The sequence below is a fragment of the Ochotona curzoniae genome, unplaced genomic scaffold (genome assembly GCF_017591425.1).
Source record: "Ochotona curzoniae isolate NIBS_2020 unplaced genomic scaffold, NIBS_Ocur_1.0 scaffold_2587, whole genome shotgun sequence".
Lineage (NCBI taxonomy): Eukaryota > Metazoa > Chordata > Mammalia > Lagomorpha > Ochotonidae > Ochotona > Ochotona curzoniae.
In genome coordinates, this window is record NW_024467096.1 from 12,430,295 (window position 1) to 12,453,055 (window position 22,761).

A 22,761-nucleotide genomic window follows, 5' to 3' on the forward strand; every position below is an offset into this window, starting at 1 on the left:
AAAGATTTATTTTATTTTTTTAAACGGAAAGTCAGATATACAGAGAGGAGGAGAGACAGAGGAAGATCTTCCATTTGTTGATTCATGTCCCAAGCAGACGCATGGCTGCAGCTGAGCCAATGTGAAGTTAGAAGCCCAAAGCCTCTTTGAGTCTCCCACATGGGTGCAGGGTCCCAAGGCTTTGGGCTGTCCTCTGCTGCTTTTGCAGGCTACATGCAGGGAGCTGGATGGGAACTGGGGCTGCTGGGAGTAGAATCGGAGCCCATATGGGATCCCAGTTCGTGCAAGGTGAGGACTTTAACAGCTAGGCTATTGGGCCAGGCCTCTCATTTTTTTTTTTTTTCAAAGAGGTACTATACAATATGTAAGAACTTTAGGCATTTGTTCTTAGTAAATGCAGTCAACTCATGCTGTCTTAGCTTACCAATTACTAAAAATAAAAATGTAAAACAAAGCACACAAAAACAGAAACAAAACCCCAGTGTATTATCAGCTTCTTCATGTACATTTTTAATTAATTTATTTTTAATTGCTCTTTGGAACAGTTTAGTTGGCACTAGGGTCTCCCTTGTTCCTCCCCCAAGTTTCCCCCAATCCTCATTCTCCCCTCCATTCTCACAATGGGTTTGCATTGCACAAGAAAAGATGAGCCTGTGAACATGAAGAAACACAAACCTTAGGTCTGGCTGTTTCTGGCGTTAACATTTGAGAAAACCTCTCTTTCAAAACTTGCGTAACTCTTGTTTTGTATATACTGTTTTTCCATAAACACAAGATCACTGGCAGGAAGATTTCTATTGTGTTTAACAGAGAGTATGTCAGACCTTAACTCTTAATATTTCATATTGATGAATACTGAAATTAAGTGGAACGGAGATTAATTATATGAAAATATATCTGACCTCTCCTGTTAGGTTTTAAAATCTGTGTAGATGAATTCACTTTCTGTTGATTTTAATATGTCCGCTGGCATCTAGGAAAGTTTTATCTATATGGTATGTGCTAAATATTTCCTGAAAGTAAAGCTAAAAAAGTTCTAAGCAGCAATATAGTAACATTGGTAAGTACAATTAAAACCATATACATATTCAACATAATTTTTAAATTGCTATATAACTCACATATACTCATCTGAGTTAATAGCATAAAAAAGGCTGCTAAACAATATATACAACTGACTAGAAACAATTAATTTATAATTAGCATAAGAATTGCACAGAAAGCCATTCAGACTAATTCTGGGACAGGAGCTCCCTATTGATATACACTTTGGGCCATTTATACAAAAACACTGGAAGTAATTTCAATACCAAAGGATCTCTTGGACATGTAGGCTAGAGAGGGATGAAAGAAAATCAAGCTCAAGAGAAGAGTGCATACTCATGTTAGGTGTGGTTGGAATATATACCAATCTAGGAGAATAGATACTGTTTCTGCCTTTTATCACCAACGGGAATGGTATGAATGCCCACAGGACTCCAGGCGCCTCTTAAGAATACCTCTGTTAACCTATTGACTATCATAGTAATAACAGAAACAGACGAAATCATCTTTCACCTGGTCTGCTCTGTCCATGTGCCATTTTAAAATGCTCAAATGCCATTAAAAACATGGAAGTCACATTAAATCTTTTTTTGACAAGTAAATAAAACTAAGATGTTTAAAATTGTGTTCCTCTAGTTCAGGCTCGAAGGTCGTAACCCAAGAACCATTATTTTACTTCATCAAATACTATCTTCTAGAATAATATTTCCCACTAAGTCAATGGAATGGTGATGTTTGGACTTTTGCTTCTGACTGAACCACCACACTCCTTCTCTATCCCTAGGATTTGATATTGATATTCTACTTAGGAATACAACTATAGGAACCTAGAGACATACACAATGTAATGATATACTCTTAACATTTCTTAAAATAAAAACTTCCATTCACATACATGAATGTTCCTAAGCAATTATCCTACAGTCTTAAAGAAGACATTAAAAAGATGGAGCGATTTGTCAAGTTTCTGAATTGGTAGAATTAACATCATTAAAAAGTCTGTAATAGCAAAAGTAATATACAGATTCAATGAGATCCCAATCCAAATCCCAACAACATTTCTCTCCAGAAATAGAACAGATGATTCAAATATTCTTTTGAAAACACAAGAGACCAGGAACAGAGAAAGCTATCCTGAGGATCAAAAATAAAGCTGGAAGAATCACAATTCTAGATCTCACGACAGAATATAGTGCATTGAACATCAAAGCCGTCTGCTACTAATAAAGATTGTCAAAAATATAATAAAAATAAATATTTTTTTAAAAAGTTTTATTTAGGACAAGTATTGTTGCCTCAAATCGTATCTGACTGCTTTTCTTCTGAAAATATTTATATAATACAAGCTTTAGGAGGGAACAAGCTTTATGAATGTTCCTGATTCAAACCCGAACAACAAAAAATAGAGGCTAGGTAATGTTTTTTAATGAATGAATGAATGAATGAATGAATGAAAAGAAATTATGTTTCACTAATCAATAAAATTGATCTATTTGGCTTTACCATATAACTTCATTAAATTCACTAAAGAAATTAGTTTCTGGAGTTGGTCTCTGTCTATCTGGAGAAGAAGAGTAGAAACACTGTGCACCTGAAAGTGCTATTGAGGTGATTATACCAGCTAATTCATGAACATGCTGAGCACAGTATCAGACAAAACTAAATATTCACTCCTAATTATTATTGCTATTCATACTGACAGCTTTAAAACATTCCACAGGACCATCTGGTAATTTAATTGCCAGTCCTTGCTCTTAACCTAAGCTCTACATAGTATAATCTCTGAGATAGATATGGCATTTACAGGCACAAAGCAACTCCACATGTGGTGGTATGTTTAAGTTCATGATTTATTGGTAGTTTGGAACCCAAATTAAAATTTGACTTCAAATATAGGAATTATGAAAGTAGACAACATGTGAATTTCCAAGGTGGGGGTGTCATACATAGGTTAACTTTGGGGTTTTTAAACTTTCAATCAGAGTGAAAGCAACTGGAATAACACTACAGAAATATTCAGATTTTTTTCCCCGTGAAGGGCATGGACGTTTGCTCCATCATTTATTAACACAACATTATTGAGAGAGTTGCTATGTACCAAGCATTGGTGAATAAATAGAATTTGAGAAGTTAAGAAGTAGGAAATAGTGCAAAGAAATTTCTAGAAGGGGTGTTAGATGAAATACCAAAAATAGAAAATTGGAAGGGAATTATTTTTTTAAAAAATATACATAAAGTAGTTAGGGAAGACTTCATTAAGAAGCCTTTGAGCGAAGTTCACCAGGAGCTTAAAGAATGAATCATGTGTATATCTAGGCAAAGTCATCAGTGCTGAGGGTACAGCAAAGCCAAAGCTCTGAACAGGAGTATGCCTGAAGATGGTATGACTGGAACAGAGTGAAGTGGGGTGGGGATAGGGGAGTGCAGGGAGAGATGAGTGCACAGAATTAAAGGGTGGCCAAGAGGTCAGGTCTTCCAAAGATGTTGTGCCTTCTCAGTGTAGGATAGAGTGTCACAGATTTTGAACAGGAACATCAAAGCATAGAAGGTGCATAGTACTGCTGTGCATGAATCAGGCAAAGGAAGTAGAAAGTTAAAAAAAATGAGAGAAGAAGGATATGGTTGGTATTGAGATGTGAAGATACAACGTAGTATGCATCTCTCCTTTCAAATTTAAGATGGACTCCCAATGAAAATTATATCTTGACAATAAGAACCTGAACTCTCCACAATTATCCATACCTACAATGTCAGGATCCACTTATACAACAGAATGATGGACTTAGACAGTTTATGAAGACCTATACTACTACAATATAGGAGGAATCGGCAGGAGGAAGGAGAGGGGAAATCCAGAGCCTATTGAATTTTATCATAAAAATGTAAAAAACATAGAATAGGATACAGTTGTGATATTATAGGAAGATACAACCAGATGCACACAGGCAGTACAGGAGGTAGAAGGAATCAGGGTTTAGATACACTGTAAATATAAAGACAAAAGTGTCTGCTAAGAGACAGGTCAAGAATGACTCTGCATTTTAGTGCTGAGTAGAATACAAAAATACTAGATTCATTGAAAAATTAAATCACAGCAGAACATATCTAAGAGTCAATGTTCAAAATTGGTAAATCATCAGATACAGAAGATAGACTGGTTGCACCCTAATGTTTGAGGAATTTAAGTAAAATATAGAGTGGTTGTCAAAAAAATATATATACAGTGGTTATGAATGAATATGGGTTTTTTCCTGGAATGAAGAAACTATTATATAAGTCTACTAAAAGTTAAACAGCTCTACTTACATTTTATTGTATATAAATTATTTCACCAAATTTGTTACACATTAAAGTCATCAATAAGGTACACGTATAAATGAACTGGTATTAGTGATGCACCTTGTGATCAGAAAGGAGTTTCTCAGGCTGGAAGATACAAGAGGAATCAATATGGATATGTTTATCTTCTATAAATAGCAGGTGGGTTTCTTATTTTGATGAGTACTTCTTGCTTCTGTGAAAATTTTCAAAAGTATTGACAACTTCCAGCTCATGAATTAAGATTTAGAGGGTAAGTCAGAAGAGCCACAGTATGATCTGGGTCTGGAATAATGGCTCCTTGCCTGGCATGCATGGGATCACATATGAGTATTAATTTGTGGCCCAGTTGCTCCAATTCTGATTCAACTACCAGCTTGTGGTCTGGAATTGCTGTAGAGGACAGCCCAAGCCTTGGGATCCTGCACCCAAGTGAGAGACCCGGAAGAGGCTCCTGGCTCCTCTCTCTGTATCTCCTTCTCTCTCTAAATCTGCCCTTTTAATAAAAAAACTTAAAATCTTTTAAAAAGATTCCAGAAAAAAATAGTCAAGGAATGGTCAAGCAATAATAATGAGAATCTAAATTTTACAAAAGTACCTCCTTGCCCTGCCTCCATATTTAAAATAAAGGATCTGCAAATTTTTAACATCAAGATACATATAGGAAATGTTGAGCTTTAATGTACATCTGACTCTGTATCTTAACTCCCCTATTTTAACATGAAAGCTCTCATTCATAATACGTAAACATGGCTATATTTCAACCAAGCACTATTCACAAAATCATGAGGCAAGTGAGATTCAGTCCTTGGGCTGTGACTTGCTAGATCCTAATTCACATCTGCAAGGATACCTTACTGAATTCTTCACAGTTGTCATAATCCTGCCCTGTAGTTTCAGGTCTTCAAATATTAATCAGTGTTTCATTTCTTAACTGAAAAAGAGGTTTCAAAAAATTTTGGGCGAATCTTATGCTCCAGAAGTACAACTCTAAAGGTCTATTCCCTAAACTTTTAATCCCAACAATACTTTTTTGTGGACAACCATGTCATGATTTAACAGGTGTCACAAAGCCAATATTGAAATGAGACTAGTGTCACAAAGACCATGAGCTGATAGCCCAAAGAACCAAGTTCTTGGTATTTGTAGGCTTCTAGACAAGTTTTCTATAGATGAGTTCCAGAATTTTCCCCATGCATGAAAATGTTTAGTGAAATTTTCAAGAGATTCAAAAATGTTGCCCATTACTAGTACATATCTTAAAATGCTATTCTAAGAGGGCCATGTTCTAAATATCTAAAATATCAAGGATGAAACAGAGAAAACAAGATTATTTCTTGCCACTGAACTACAAGAATTTTTTTTTCCCCTCTTGGACAATGACAGTTTTAATTCTGTGCTAGATAAATATATCTGACTTCTGAGATTTATTATTTATAGTCTTTGAGTATGCAATTGAAGAATTTTTTTTTCTTTCCTATTTGTTCTTATATAATTCCTTGCCAATGAAGTGCTAAGTTTGTGACTGTGAAGCCAATTGAGATAATGTCATTATAAAAATTAAAAAGTTAGGAGGGAAGAGGCTAGATGGAAGGCAAGGGTGGGGAGTATGGGGTATTTACGTTGTGAAATACATGAAAACTGCTTACTTTATATAAATACAACAATTTAATTCTTTTATAAATTAAAAAATCAACTTTCACTATGGGACACATTTAAGTATTCATAATTATCACTAATCATTACACATCAATAATGGTCAGTTTTTCTTCAATGAGGAAGAGAACTGCCACAATCTTCCCTCTGAGATAATGTTTTTGGCTGGCTAAGCAGGAAAGGGAATGAGGCCAGTGTTGTGGTACATCAAGTTCATCTGCTACATGTGACATTAGCATCCTATATGAGCACCGGTTTCACTCCTGGCTATGCCACCTCCCACTGAGCTCCACAGAACTGTGCCTCGGGAAACACCAGATGTCTCAGGTGAGAGGATCCTTGCCACCCACCTGGGAGACCCAGATGGAATTCAAGGTTCTGTTGGCCTCATTCCTGGATATTTTGATCATTTGAGCAGTGAGCCAGTGGAGGGAAGATCTTAATTCTCTTTCTTTCCCTCTTTCCTTCTCCTTCTCTTTCTCTCTCTCCCTCCTTCTTTACTTCTCCTCCCTCAATCCCTCATTCCCTTGCTTCCTCATAACTGTGTTTCAAATAACTAAAGAAAATCTTGCATTTTTTTTAAAGGAATTTCCAAAGAGACCTATGATAGGTAAAATAGTTGCTTTTCTGCCACAGTTCAAACAAATGCAACATAATGCACCAGTAATCTGAAATTTCTTCATGTTGTAAATATAAAATATTAACTGCTGCTAAATATTTGCCTGTATGTTCCAAAAGATTAAAGACTTGGTTATGTTTAAACATGTACCACTCTAAAACAGATTAGATGAAGAATATTCCAAGACATATCTTGCTATATTCTGGGGGGATCTATTCTCACAACAATTATTATCAGGAGGCAAATTCTGCACCACACGAAAATCATTTGGAGCTATTAATATGTTTTTTCATAGGAGAAACTGGGAGACACAACACAACAAGTTATTTTCTATTAATAGGAGGTCTAACAAAACTGACCATAGTGGTAATAAGCTAGGAGACAAACTCATTTGGATAAGGGTTATTAATACACCTTTTAAAGGTCATTTACTTCTGACCTAGTGTGTCATGAGCTATTCTTAACCAATGTAGAGAACTATGGTACAGAAGGATGAGTTAATTTTCCACTTGAATGTTATTTAAACTCTTCTGTCCTCAGCTTTTTTACTTAAGGAGTTAGGAACTGCCCTCATTTTTCTCATTCGAATCTAGTGATTCTGAAGTTTGGAAAGGAGGAGAATAAATACTTTCTATTTTTCAAAATTTATATTCTTTTATTTTGTAGAATACTATTCCTACTTAAATCAGGAAGTAAACTTTCAAACACAAAAAATTGAGGGATTCATACTAATCCACAAAGGAAAGAAACAATTGACTTAATACCCTGCTTACACAAGAAATAATAACAAGTCATTTTAAAAAATCTAATAAAGTTACTAAGCCTACAAAAGTCAAATAAGACTGATATTTTAAAAATCAACTCTACTTTTGTATACTACTAACAAGAAATTCCAGATTAAAATACATTGGCAACAGCAACCAAAATATGAAATATTGTGAGACCAATTTAACAAAATGTATGTCCAACTATAAAACCAATAAAAATACAAACATGAACACTGACCATTTCTATAGGTTGGAAAAATCATTGTTATTAAGGTGTATGCTACTTTAAAATTCATCTATCACTTAACACAATCTCAACCAAATCTGAGAAGATGATATTAAAACATATATAGATTTTAAAGAACCCAGAATAATCAAAATACTTGAAAGAAACCAAAAACACAGAACTTAGGATAGATATATAAGTAATATAGGACAGAGAGTTCAGATAGACCCCTATACAAATATACAGTAAACTGATTTTAGTCTAAAGTATCTAGGTAAGTCTACAAAAAAAAAATCATCTAAGAAAGGGTTCTGAAAAATGTAGACGAGGCTAATAACAACAACCAAAACTGAATTATATAAAATATTCTATACAAAGATTAACCTGAAGGAAATTCCTAGTCCAAGTACATATTGGAAAAACATTTTTTGAAAAAAAAATAAAAACTTGCTTTTCTTGGTTGGGGGAATAAAAATACAGATGGCAAATGTATTAAACTTAGAAAAATTAAGAACGCTTGGTCATCAAAAAAGCAACATTAAGAACCCGAAGTAGGGGAGAGTGTAGTAGAGCAAAAGGTAAAGCCATGATCATCCTGTATGGGAGCTGGTTCATACATCCTCGGGCTGTACTTCTGATTTTGGGAAAACAGAAGATGATTCATGTGTTTGGGTCCCTGCCACCCATGTAGGGGACCTGGACAAAGCTCCTGGCTACTGGATTTGGCCTGGCGCAATGCAGACCATTGTGGGCACTTGTGGGAGCGAACCAGTGAATGGAATACCTCTCTTCCTGGCTCTCCCTCCCTCTTATAACTTAGACTTTCAAATCAATCAATGAATCTTAAAAAAAAAAAAAAAACGAAAACGAAAAGGCAAGTCACACTCTAGAATAAAGCATTCTCAAAGCATATATTTAAGGATGTTTTACTCATTATATGTAAACTACTGCAACTCTCAATAAAAATTTTAAAAATTCTGCTAACATGGGTAATTATTTAGTGACATATCATAAAACAATATGTGCAAGTTGTCAATGAGTATATGCCAAATTTCAAATCATCAGTCCAAAGGGAAATGCAAATGTAAATCACAAACTGGTATACTTGAGTATGATTATAATGGCTAAAATTAAAAACACTGATAATATCAAGCATCACCAGAAGAAGTGCAATTGGACTTCTTAGGTATTTCTGGTAAGAATACAAAATTACACTTCTATGAAAATGATTTTGTAATTCTCTATAAAGCAATAGCTACTATACGACCCACCAAATTCATTCCTGATTTTTCAGGTGAAATTGGAGTTATTACCAGCCTCAAAGATACACAGGAATATTCATAGAAACTTAATTGCCTCAACCAAGTTAACAGATAAAATGGTAACAAAATCACACATCAACTGCTTATAAAAAATCGAATAAACTAATATTCTTTAGTGTATACAATATAAGAATGAATCCTATAACCAATTATAGTCAGTAAAAGAATCTCCAATGCAACAGTGCACATAAAATCTTATTTAAATAGAATTTGAGAAAAGGCAAAAACAATTCACAAAGTTGGATAACAGAATGGTTGGCTGAGGTTAGGAGTAGAATGAGCTGACCGCAATAAGGCACAATAAATTTCGGTTAGCTGAAATGATCTGTACCCTGTTGGTAGCTATGCAGTTAAATATATATGGTAAAGTTTTATCTTATATACTCAAGATGAGGGCAGCCTCTGTAGGCAAATTAAATCTCAAAACTTTTTTTTTTAAAGAAAAAAACTGACAAATTATATGATACTTGGTATTGGCAAAAAGTATTAAAAAACAGTTTGTACATATAATAGGAACATATAAGCATAGGCATGCAAACACATACATCTCTTGGAAGGGGAACAAAAAAAATTAATGCAATGAAAAATCTGAAAAATGACCTAACTTCTTTGAATACTGAGTTGTTGATGCGACAGTACTTGTGTAACTGAAGTCATCAAAGCTATATGTTGCTCAAAAACAGTTCTAAGTCCATCATTTTGGCATTTAAGACTATACTATTGTAATAAAAGAGAGGAAATCAACTGGGAGGAAGGGATTAAGGGAAGGGGAAAGAGGAATTCCCAGATCCTAGGCAATTGTGTTATAAAATAAAATAATAATTTTGAAAAGCAACATATTGAAGTCAGGTAATTTTGAATATGATAATGGACACAATGCTAAGTTCTAGAACACAATATACTCCTCATTTACCAGTTCAAAGGAAATTCCCTCAGGAAAATTTTTTAAAACCAAGAACCATTTATTCACTGGGTTAATTACTTGGGGGAGGGTGGGGTTTAGGTTGTACTCATGTGATGTCTCTATGCCTGAAACATAAATTTCATATCAGAGGACTTCAAAATTTTCATGGAAAAATGGATTAAAGGATATATTTACTTTAATACAAAAGATTTTTTGCTTTCATGCATAATGCTTTTCACAATTTGCACTTTCTAAGATTTTCTGGCACCTTGTGCATTTTAGGGTATATGTTGGAGGGATATTGGCACAGAAATGACTGTAGTGTAAGAGTGTGCAAGTTTTCAAGGATGAGATGAACTAACATAAAATTAGGCTTCAGGAAGGGAAGGCAGTCTTCATTAAAGATAAACATTCAATCTGGGTATTAATGTACCACATTTAAATCCTGAAAGATTTCTAATATTTAGGAGAGGTCTAGGGAGGCATTCCAGAAGAAGGTGTTCCATGAGCAGAGCTACAGAGATGAGAACTAACAAGGAATACAAGTTACCATCTGGAACCACAGCTGTTGAAAGGGCAAGGTTAGGCCTGGTATGGTAGTCTAGTGGCTAAAGTCCGTCACCTTGCATGCCCCAGGATCCCACATGGCCACCAGTTCATACCCAGGCAGCCCTGCTCCTGATCTAGCTCTCTGCTTGTGGCCTGGGAAAGCAGTCAAGGACAGCCCAAAGCCTTGGGATGCTGCACCCATGTGGGAAACCTAGAAGAAGCTCCTGGGTTCAGATTGGCTGAGCTCTGGCCGTTATAGCAACTTGGGGAGTGAATGAGCAGATGAAAGATCTTCCTCTGTGTGTCTACTCCTCTGTAAATCTGACTTTCAGTGAAAAGAAATAAAATTCTTATTTAAAACAAAAGGAGAGGGAGCAGGGTCAAACTGTAAAGCAAGTCAGTTGTTTCAGTATATTTTAATACTGGGGAGTTTTCTTAAAGTATTCGAAAAAGGCAAAGTGACATAAACCAAGAGGCCACTTTAATAGCTCAGGTGACAAATCAGTGCAACAGAACTCAATGACAAGTGGGATTTACCAAGGAAAAAGATTTGAATCTTTTGAATGGCAGAGAGACCTTTGGGAGAAATTGTACGTGGAGGAAAAGGAAGGCAGGTCCAAGACACAAAGCCTGGTGCCCAGCGGGAACTTCATGTGTGCTTCCCCGTCTGCTGCTGATCTCATCCGTGCTGCCTGACTGCCTAAGCTTCCTTGTACATATGTCTATGGGAATCATGAGTCATGTTAGAGCTGTGTACGATGATGACATGGAGTTCCTGCCTCACAAGCTCAGAACTTGTCAGGGGGAAAGCACAGTGGTAATAGTTGGAGAACCTGTCCTGGAGTTGTGGTTCTTTCACAACCCTGATGTATGATCTTTGGTATAAGATGTTCATCATGAACTGCGCAGTACTTATTGGTGAATGAGCACCTAAAGGCTGTATCTATGGTTAATGCTCATGGATGGTATACGGTTCACAAATTCTTTGCAGCCCCAAATGTACTGCCAATTGGAAGAACTGCCAATCCTGACACTGGCTCCTTCAAGGCATCTCTTTCATTCTGATCCTCACACTTACTCAGGCATGTTGAGTGACCCAAGTGATTGGAGGCACAGACCCTCATTCGTCCATCTTTCCACTCCACCCACCTTTTCTTTTATCTTTTCTACTCAAATTGAGAGAAATTTAGCATGAGATTTATCATAAAGATAGTTGGTTTTTTTAAAAAACTGCATTTATTTTTGCTGTACATCTAATATGTATGCTTTTATACAGGGATTTTCCCCAAAAGTTTGTGAACAATGGAATGAAAAAGTCTACTTGTAGCTACATGTTTGACGTCCATGTGAACAAAGATGTCTTCAAACATTTATGGAAAATATGCATTGTGGAAAAACCACACTCCAATTTAAACAGCTTCATGTTACTAAAATTTTGAAATGTTAACCCTATTGATATTATCCAGTATTTTCTTACTACTGACAGAATTAATGGTAGTCCTTTTGACACTGTTCTCAACAGTTCATGACTTCTGCTCTCTTAGTCTGAACCACTAAACATGCCCCAGCTCAACACTCAAATGAAGAGCAGGGAGTTATCTGGCAAAAGTATGGGAGAAAATGTCAGAGTTAGTTACCAAGATGTGATTTGTTGACCTACAGGCCCTCATTTTCCTGAAGAATTTTTTAGGGAAATTTGAACGAATGATACTTTTTGTAAGGTAATCTCATCCCTGCTCCGAGTGAGCTGGGACACTCCAGTTTTCTGGGATGGGTGCCAGCCATAGTTTCACAGATGTGACCCACAGCTGTCCCTTCAACAGAGTTGAGGGTGGCCTCTATCAGGTTTTAATATACAATAGCAGGTGATGTGGTAACTTCTTAACTGTGAACCTGCATACATGAGTGATTTTCTGGCTTGGGTCTGCTATTTTTAACCCAAGCCAGTCTATTGGAACACTGGGGCAAACTCACATACCACATCAGAGACTGGTGAAGACACTGTGCAGAAGACTTCTGTGATGTTCACAGCAACGTGCTGGGGATGTTAACTGGTTTATAAGGCAGCAAAAAGATTCTACTGTGTCTTTAGGGGAATTTCAACTAAACAGGGAATATTCCTCACTTACAAAGACTTGGTTATAGCAATATTTTTCAAGGAACTTTGTGCAGACGGTACAGGAAACACATTATGGCCTGCTGCAGCATGCAAATTCACTGCTCAGCACATTATGGGAACACAAGTACAACTGTGGTTCCGTAAGCCTTACAATTCTGATTTGGCTTCCTTCTTTTTCTTAAATTTTCTTTTTGCTCTATTTCCCTTTTTTTCTTTCACTCCCTTTTTGTATTCTGCACCCTGACATAGGGATATTAAAGTAGTTTGTCAAAATATAGAGACTTCCTTCTTTCATTGTATCAAACTTTTTCCAAGTGCCAAATTCCCCAGAAGTTCTCAGAGAATTGATTTATGGAACAAAGGTACATTTTCCAATACCAACAGGAAAGTTAGAAATGAATGGAGAAAAGCCGATGGAAAAGCTGGGTAGTTTTTGATTCACAAGTTTTCAATCCTTGGAAATTTCCAAAGCCTTTTTCAATCACTGACTAATCAGTGATGATGATGGGCTTCTGCACTGGGTATGGAAGTGTGAGCCAGAGAGGTCCACAGGTTTTCCACACACTGAAAGAGCGATGTCAAGGCAAGATTTGGGATAAGCATTAGGAGTTCATTTTTCAAGCCAGCAATCACATCGCGAAGCCAAACAGAGTCGATACACAGACAATAAGGGCCTCTGTGCACAGGTGCAGTTGAATACAGCAGTGTTCGGCTCGAAGACTTACTGTGAAAGAGCCCACACCGTGATCAGCCAATTTCCCCAGCACACACACCAAATCTATCTGTAGCTTCATCAGCCTCTTTCCCCTTATCCAAAGCACAGATGGCTAAATATCAACCTTCAACCACACTCCTTAATAATCCCAGGGAAAAGTACTTTTTATTTTCATTTTAAAATGCACAGTTTAATAATATATGAAAACACATGATGCTGTTGAAAAACAAATATTTCAAAAATGTTTGAAATGACATAAAATTCACTGTTATTCAAAGTCCATACTAACATAATAGACTATGTTGTAGAATTAACGAACTCAAAAAAAAAAAAAAAGCAAAATAAAGCTTCATGCTTTCTGGTGCTTGGTTAATAAAAATTCATTCCATTAACCTGAGTAGCTGGTTAGTACCTATTAATTACTAGTGATGTGGCTGGGCCTAACAAGTTAGTGCCAGCCCTCTTATTAGACAGTCATTTTATTATTCTTACACCAGTAGATTAGTTTCAGCTGTTATCTCCAATGACATAATGGGCAAACACAACCCTTGAAGACTGACTCTGTACTTACTATCAGATTATTCTTTCTACCTAGGCATACATACATGTCTCATTCTTCAAGAGCAATAGAAGGATCTTAAATAAGTCAGGCTATTCAAAATTCATCTCCTACTTTTAGGAGCATCATTTAATTTAATCAGACCAAGGAAAAATAATATAGCCATCTGAACTAAAATGTTGACAACAATTATTTCAATCTAAATTTCTCTTTCATTGAAATCTCCCATGGCAGAATTATATACCTGTATATAACATATATAAAAATGAGGTAAAGTTGAATATTTCTTTCAAATGTCTGTGGTACAGTCAAATGAGACTTAAACAAATATACCGTTAACAAAGATTTTCTCTTAGAATTTTTAGATAAAACCTGACTTAACAAGCAAAAGACCATAACAATACATCTTTTCATATGCTTTACAGAGAAACAGTTTGAAAATCACCTCAAATTTTCACTTGAATCTTTGGACTGTGCTATGTTCACAGCTCGTGCACTCATATACACTGCTCAGTGCTGAGACTGATGGAGTCCTGCAGCATCTTACACACCTTGTTTGTTCACAGTGTCATGAACAGAACTGAAACCTTCACGTGAGGACAATGGTTCAGTCAATATTCCACCATGGATTTGCCTTTTGCATTGTGGTATATGTGAATGGATCTGACTAGAATTTAAAAACTAAGCAGGGCCCGGCGTAACAGTCTAGAGGCTAAAGTCCTCGCTCTGCACGCATCTGGCTTTCATATGGGTTCCTGTTTTATTCCTTGAGGACCCACTTCCCATCCAGCTCCCTGCTTAGAAAAGCAGTTGAGGATGGTCCAAGGCATTGGGACCCTGTACCTGAGTGGTAGACCCAAAAGAAACTCCAGGCTCCTGGCTTCAGATTGGCTCAGCTCCTGCCATTGAGGCTGCTTGGGGAGTCAATCAACAGATGCAAGAGCCTCCTCTCTGTCTCTTCTCCTCTCTGTATATCTGACTTTCCAATAAAAATAAATAATAAATTCCTTTTTTTTAATCTAGGGGAAAATGGAGAGAATTAGAAAATAAGTAGTCTGATATTTTATGAAGTCCATGTCCCTAAAATTAGCTTTTGGCTTCTAGCTAAGTGAGGGCACTCACATAATTGCTTGTTTTGATCTGAGTGTGGAAGAGAGGGAGCCTTTCCAACCAAATGGCTGGAAGTTAACTTGCAATCTTCATTTCTCCCCTCCCAAGTAATTCTGCTTGTCTCTTTGTGTTATGGTAGGAGAAAACTATATTTTCTTGTCTCCATCATTAATTGAAAATCCATGCTAATATGAGTAGGGACAAATACTACTGTAACTTAGTATTTAAAAAGATTGTGTTGATATACTAGGCATACATGTACTAATGACAAAACAAATGATAAAAGAATGCCTAATCCTTGCCTAGTAGGGATAGAAGCTGAAGTCTAAGATTCTTCTAGGAGGATTAATAATGTGAATAAACAAGTGGCAGCAAGCAAGTGCTATTATGCAGCAACCTCTTACCAAATGAAATCTTAGTCAATATGATTGTATTAGCTTAGGCCTGCTTAGCCTCCGCTGTCTCCTGGGTTCTGGTCACTTATTCATTCCTTGGAATCCCTGTGATACCAACATTGCTTGATTTTTGACTGCCTTTTCCTGGACACAGTCTGAGAGAAGCCCACTTTGAGATGGTCCTGTGTCTTTTCACCTATAGATAAAATTCCCTGTACCTGTTCACATATGAAAAGCCACACATATCTAGAGCCCACATAAACAGAATTAGTAAGTAGTAATGTCTGCCCCATGAAGGGACACTTTGATCAATATCCAGTCTAAGCTGCAAGACAAATGATTCCCCTTCTTCCTCAAGATCTGGTTGTTCTGAGATGCTAGAGTTCATATGTTTTAGAAGATGATGCGTTAGGATTCATCAATTATTTCCATTTGATTCCAAACAATAACCATACTGGTAATATTATACACAAACACAATTTTCCTCCTTTTAACTTTACTCAACCTTTCTTAGGACTGCACTTGCTGATAAACTAAAAGAAGGGCACACACATTCGTGCCTTATGCATTGCTTTCTGTGATAGAGGTCAACATAGACATTTACCCCAATGATGATATTACTTGTAATTTTATCTTACCTTTGGTTGCAGTGGTGGTGCACCAGGAGTGGAAACAGGATCCACAATATAGGTCTTCTTGGGACCAGTGGTTGCGTATAAGCTAGTAGGGTTTTGGCTCCCTGCTACAGGAGGATTGTATGCTGGTTCCCTCTTCCAGGTGCCTGGGTGTCCCTGTTGCCCATAGGCAGGATTACTCTCATTTCTGCCTCCATAGGAAGGCCCTGCTGCACAATAGGGCTCATAATAGCGTCCTTGGTTGGGGGTATACCCATATCCAGGTTCAGGTTGAATCACAGGTGGTGGAATATACGCATAATCTGTACCAGGCCGGGTTGAAGGAGGTGGCCCAGAGACATGAACTGGTGGTATGCTGCAACCATGGGGTCCTGGGCAATACATTTGTGCTGAGGAAGGGCCAGCCATGTAATGAGGGCTGGGCTGAGCCGACTTAACTTGCACATTAAAGGTGGGCCTTGTAGGGGTACAGGCTGTGGTGTACGAGGCTGGAACAGGCTGAGGCTGGGGTTTGAGTGGTCCTATTGGAGTCACAGGGATGGGCCCAGCTTGGGGGCCAGGCTGTGGTTTCATTGCAGACTTTTTAGTTGCAGTTAGAGGTGGCTGGTTTGGGATGACCATTCTCTTGTGTCCTGTGACAGGTGTAGAGACTGGAGGAGACGCTGTTGCACTAGCAGAGCCCTAAAATGGAAGAAAAAAAACACAGAAAAACAAAGATGACTTCCAATGAAATAAAATAAAAGCACATTCACAATATTGTTAGCTTCTATTTATTTATAATTATTACCAAATATAAATAAGGAATGCCCTTGCATTCAAAGTTTTCAGCCTAATAAATAATTGGTTATCTTTTGCATATTACCAATGAACGATCAAAGAAAAAGTTAAAAATTATTTTACTTAGAATAGTACCCACAAGCAATAAAACATCTAGAAATAAACCAACCTAAGAAGATTAAAAGACACATATAGTAAAAACTATAAAATATTGATAAGAGAAATTAGATAAGACACGTGAGAAGGCATTTGTGTTCATGCTTTGAAAAATTTAATATTGTTAGTATGCATGCTACCCCAAACAATCTTAAATTCTTAAATTTCAGTTCAATGTGTATCAATCACTATTTTTTGTTTGTTTTTACAGAAGCAGAAATGACAACATGAAAATTCATATGGAACAAAAAAAGATTGCAAATAGATACACCAATCTTGAAGAACAAAGCTTGAGGCATGATAATTTGTGGTTTTAAAGTATGTTGCAAAGCACAGCCATGCAGAGCAGTGGAGCAGAAAAGAGGGACCAGCAATGCATATACACATCTGATCAAGTTATTTTCAATAAGGAGCCCAAGAATATACAATTGTTATTGGATAGTCTCTTACGTCAATGGAGCTAGAAAAACATATGTCCAAATGAAAAGGACAGAAATTAAACTTCCATCTTGCACTACCAATTAAAAATCGATTCAAGAAAATAAAAGGTGCAAAATATATAAGATATGAACATTTCTGGTGGAAAACATAGGGGAAAAACATAATGATATTGGTGTCAGCACCAATTTGATGGACATAACATTCAAAGAATAGGAAAAATGGAAATGTATTAAATTCAAAAAATTTACACATCAAAAGAAAGAATTTACAGCATGAAATAGCAATCTATAGAATGGGAGAACATGTCAAAAATCATATCTGATTGAATATTAATCTCCAAACTATACAAGGAACTCCAAAACTGCACTAAAACAACAAAAACAATAAATTATAGGTTAAAATGGGTAAGAAGTTTACTATGTATTTCTTGAAGAAGATACACAAATCACCTGGTGGCATATGAATAAATTCTCAGAGTCAACCATCACAGGCAAATATAAATCAAACTATAACCAAGTATTATCTCATAGTATTTGGAATTGTGCTCATGCACGAGTGTGTGTGTGTGTTTACACTAGTATATAAACGCCTATGGGAGGTAAATATTGGGCAGATCAAATGAAATCCATTTACTTAGTTGGTGGCAATGCAAAATGGTGCATCCATTAAGGAAAATAGTACGGAGGTTCGTCAAAAATTAAAAAGAGAACTAAGATGCAATCCAATATTATGATTTAGGAGTATTTATCCAAAAGAATTGAAATAAAGATCTTAAACAGATATCGGTGCATCTTTGTTCATTTCAGTGCTATTTATATTAACCATGGCATAAAATACATTATCATGACTTTACCAAAAGAAAGTAGAGAACTTGCAGCATTACAAGTGGCACACCAAAGATGTGGCTGGTCTTGTTTTTGTCTCCAGGCTATAGTCAATTCTGATAATACAAACGCACATTCAGCAGTTATGATGCATTAGATCTTCTACAATGAACCCGAGAAACACACATACACACTATTCCACTGGTTTATTTTCCTTTGTTAACTTTGAAGGCTTTTACATGCGGAAGCTACTTAAGTAATGACTAATGGAAAACATGCTATAAAACCCGCTCACACAGAGATTCACATATGAGAAAATTACACAGCATCTATATTTATGAATAAGCATGATGTCTGCTCTTCATTTTTAAAATAAAAGTGTTAAATCATGATAAAACTTCCTCAAAATTCTGGTAAAACCAGAAAATGAAATGTGAAAAGTAGGTGCTTGGAAACAGCAAACATCCCAGTGATTAGAGCAGACTATGTAAATAGTTGAATGTGTGGACCAAGTAAGAGCTGCTGCTGTTCTCCTTAACTACAAAGAACAAATAAGTATGCTGCAAAGTGATTCCTATTCTTCATCCCTTTGAATCCTAACATGTCTATATCTATATATCTACATCTATGTGTGTGTGTGTATCATATTAGGCAAATTCCAAAAGTATAATCACTAAAACTGTTAAGAGGAAGGGGAGAAGAAGTAACATTAACTCAACATGTATTAAATTCATGACAGTTTCTTGACAATTAAGTCACTAAGAAAAAATATATTTATATATATTTATGAATCCATATATATATATATATGTCATACATATTTGACAAAGGATAGGAAAGGAAACCTATAATGACTAGCCCAAAGACTGCTCAGATGATATGTAGAAAAAAGACATTCTGAGAGTTATAATCCCAGGGAGGAGGGTCACATCAGCGCACCCAAACTAGATCTTACTGAGTACCCTAAAATGTGCATCGGCTGCACACAGGCACAGAAGAGCCCTAAGGGGCGAGCAACAATGACTTGCTAGTGGGGGCTGAGTTGTCATCTCCTTTGCAAGAAGACAAACATAGAGAACAGATCTTGGGGCCAGGACTATGCCTTGAGTGACATGCAGCAAGAAATCACACACACACTTGAGAAATACTTGTCATCTTGAGTGTAATGATGCATTTTGCCATTTATCTATTCAATGTTAAAGTACTTTCTAATCATTGTAACAATTAGAAAATGCCCCATTTTATTCCCAAACTCCCCAAGTCAATGGGTGGTTTCCTCTCTGGTTGTGAAGTGAAAGGTTATCCAAATTTCCCTGGGGATTTTTACATCGTTATCTCTGATCTGTCAACATCATCATAATGATTAGACATACAATTACATATCAAAAATTTCAGACACTGTTACAAACAAAGTACTAACTTTCAAATTGTTCTATAAAATTGCTAACTATGACAATATCAACATATGTTCCGATATTCCCTGAATAAAGATAAGCTAGATCTGAGGGTGGATTCTTTTTCTTAACTTGCTTTCTCCAAAGACCATGTCCATAAGCTCAAATATCTCCTGTATTTCAAAGATTCTTCAATTTACAGTCTCCAGAATTCAACTTTATTTTTAATCATAGGCCTAAAAATTCTACTGCTTATTTCATGTGTCTATTTGGATGTTTCTCATGCTTTTAGATGTGACATGTCCAATGGCTTCTCCCTCTTCCCTGAGACAGTTTCACTGTTTTTTTTCAGCTGGTGATCAAATGTGCCCCTCCCTCAACTTCAATTTCCATGCAAGTCCTAACTCCTGCAGACCCTACAATCTACAGGAGAACACAACTCTCAAGTATGCTCACATTTCACCAATTCTACTGCTGCCAACCCATGCTCCCCCCGCCGCCCTTTTTGCTTAGATTCCTCTAATAACATCCAAAATCTCTAACTATTAATTCTTCTCCTTTTAATGAATTGTTTTTTCAGTATCCAGAGCGATTTCTCTCGGTGCAAACCTATCATATTGTTTTCATGTTTAAAAGTCTTCAGTAGGTTAGTAGGTTTATGGACTCAAACCTGCCTCTTCCATTGTCCATGATCCTCACCAGAAGCCTGTCATGTCACTATCATTTCATATCAAATGTACCAAGATAATTCATACCCATGCACTTCCCCAAGACCTCCCTGAACTATTTTCACTCACTACTTAATTCCTATGGAGTTTTCGTTTGTTTGTTTGTTTAAACCTGAGTGTCGGGTTGCTTAGGAAGTCCATGTCTGAACCCTCCAGCAAAATGTCTCCTTCTGTCTTTCTTTTCGTGACACCCATGTCATACATCTGCCTTCAGAGCAGCAGAGACTGCCCCTTTCATCCACTGCTGTTTCTGCTTGATGGCACAGAGTGGGTATTCAGCACACTTTGGGCAAATGGAACACACTATCTTGCTTCCCAATATGGGTTACAGGGACCTAGGTACTTGGGTCATCCTTTGCTGCTTTACTAGCCCTGAGCAGGCAGCTGGGCGGGAAGTGGAACAGCCAATATTAGAACAAGTGGTCTGATATAGGATGCCAGCATTGCAAGCTGTGGCTTCATTTACTGTATAACAGCATTGCCCTCTCCCCATTCCATACATTTTTATCCTAGCTACATAACGACATAGAAAACTCTATGTCAAATGCAAATATAATTGTCAAGTGCAAAACAACAAACATGAAACCACTCATTGTGCAATATGAGTAAGTGATGCAGGATGTTATTTCCATATGGGCCAAGAATGAAAAAGATGGAAAGGAAGATGGGTAAGTAAAAGAGTGCAGGTAGTTTAATTTCAATTTTATATTCAAGGTAATCATTTAACCTCATTTTAGGAAGACTTAGTAAATGTTTTTCACTTATTAATTTTCTATTCCACATGGCTACTCCAACCTGAAAATACCAGTTAGTAAGTGAAAAGTAATGTAGTAACAGCATACATTTATACAATATTTACTTTGCATAAACATTCTGTGTTGAATGCTGCTTACACAGGATCCTCAGGACCAACTATTATTATATGCTGGAAGAAGATACTGAAACATGAAATCCCAGGCAGGAACTACCAGGTAGGAGATCCAAGAGTCAACCTCCACGTTTTAGGTAATGAAGCAATGACACAGATCAGGTGCAACAAAGCACAAAAGACTTCCCAATCCATCTACTGCTATCTTCTTAAATGATATGAAGTTAAGATATAAACAGAGAAAATATTACCATTTAAGGAAAAAAGCAAGGGAAAACATGATTATGGATAACAGATGTTGCTACTGAAAATAGGTATTTGGGAAAGAACAAGGAGAAGTCGATTGAATCAAACTGAATAGCTTATATTCTGTCAAAGGCAGCTGCTATAAACGGTATTGATTGTTGCCACACACAATGCAGGTCTATTATTTATTTTCTGAATGTAGAGGCTTGCACTTATTTTTACTTAATGCTACTATTTTTTTAAAAACACCAGGAAACCAAATGATCCTTGGAGGTCAAGCTTAATGCAGGGATACACTGCGCAACATCTGTTCTAAGTGTGGTCACTGTCCACTGGAACGACACCAGGGAGGGTGATCAAGGCATGGCAAGGGACATACGGCAAACTCACGGGACATATAAACATTTCAGCTTTGTCCCTGTTTACAGACAACATTGTCGGAAGTCACATTGTGTTTCTTGACTGACCTTTCATCTGCACAACGAGAGACCATGGAATATTCGATTTTTCTCTTTGTAATTCATCCCTTCTTTCAAATCAAAATGGTTCTATATAGCACACATAACAGATGAACCTCACATGTTAAAGCTTGGGCTAAGGGTAGTCCACTTGTTTTTCACTCTTCTAAAACTGTCAATATAATGACACTCAAAAATTTGACAATTACAAGAGTAAATTCTGAATGCTTGCAATGAATGTTAATGCTCAAAAGTAATCTATTAGGAATTTGTATCAGGAAGATACTTAACATGTAATGGCTGAATAAATCAATGGGCAGATTGGTTTTAGAGGTTGCACAGCAAGGAAAAATGCAAATAGAGCTTACTTGTTTCAGCTAAGGATGATAAGCCTCATTTGATATTTATTTTTGTTCAATAGAAACATTACTTCATTATTTTTCCCTAGCTCTGTCAGAATAACTTAATTTTGCTTTCTGGATTGTGGTTGCTAATTATCTTCCCCATAATTCTGGTTCAGTGTCCACAGCTCTATTCTGCAACCACCCGGTCGTCTCACACTAACCAGTGACAGATAACCACATGAGAAAGAAAACAATGCAACAAATTAAGAGAGCAATGTAGGAATATGTTAATCTACATTTAGAAAATCATTTCTCATCTCTGCTCTTTAGTATTGTTCAGAATTCTTTAAATAAAATTGGTATGCCTATTTACTTAAGGAAATGAAATCTGGGAATAAATAAGGGGAGATCATACAGATGATTCCCAGTTAAAATCAAGAGCTCACATTTTGGCACTGTTGTTAAGTTGGACAGGAAATTTTTCCTGGAGATGGGGCCTGTAACTGACAGAAGGAACTACTGAAATGTTTCAAAAGATAATGTTTGTAACATTTATGCTTAGCTATCAAATTATGGATTGCTTCTGA

General features: G+C 36.6%; 1 protein-coding gene across 7 annotated transcripts in view; it reads right to left on the bottom strand.

Moving 5' to 3' along the window:
• The window catches only part of LOC121171399 (LIM domain containing preferred translocation partner in lipoma), a 694,421-nt gene that overhangs the window by 254,643 nt on the left and 417,017 nt on the right, over positions 1–22,761 (bottom strand). For 6 of the 7 annotated variants that reach the window (XM_041003127.1, XM_041003128.1, XM_041003126.1 and 3 more), the window contains one exon: positions 15,942–16,619. In XM_041003127.1, the coding sequence (XP_040859061.1) occupies positions 15,942–16,619 (678 nt within the window). The remainder of the gene's footprint in view (positions 1–15,941; positions 16,620–22,761) is intronic. The other variant, XM_041003129.1, reaches the window with a different exon arrangement.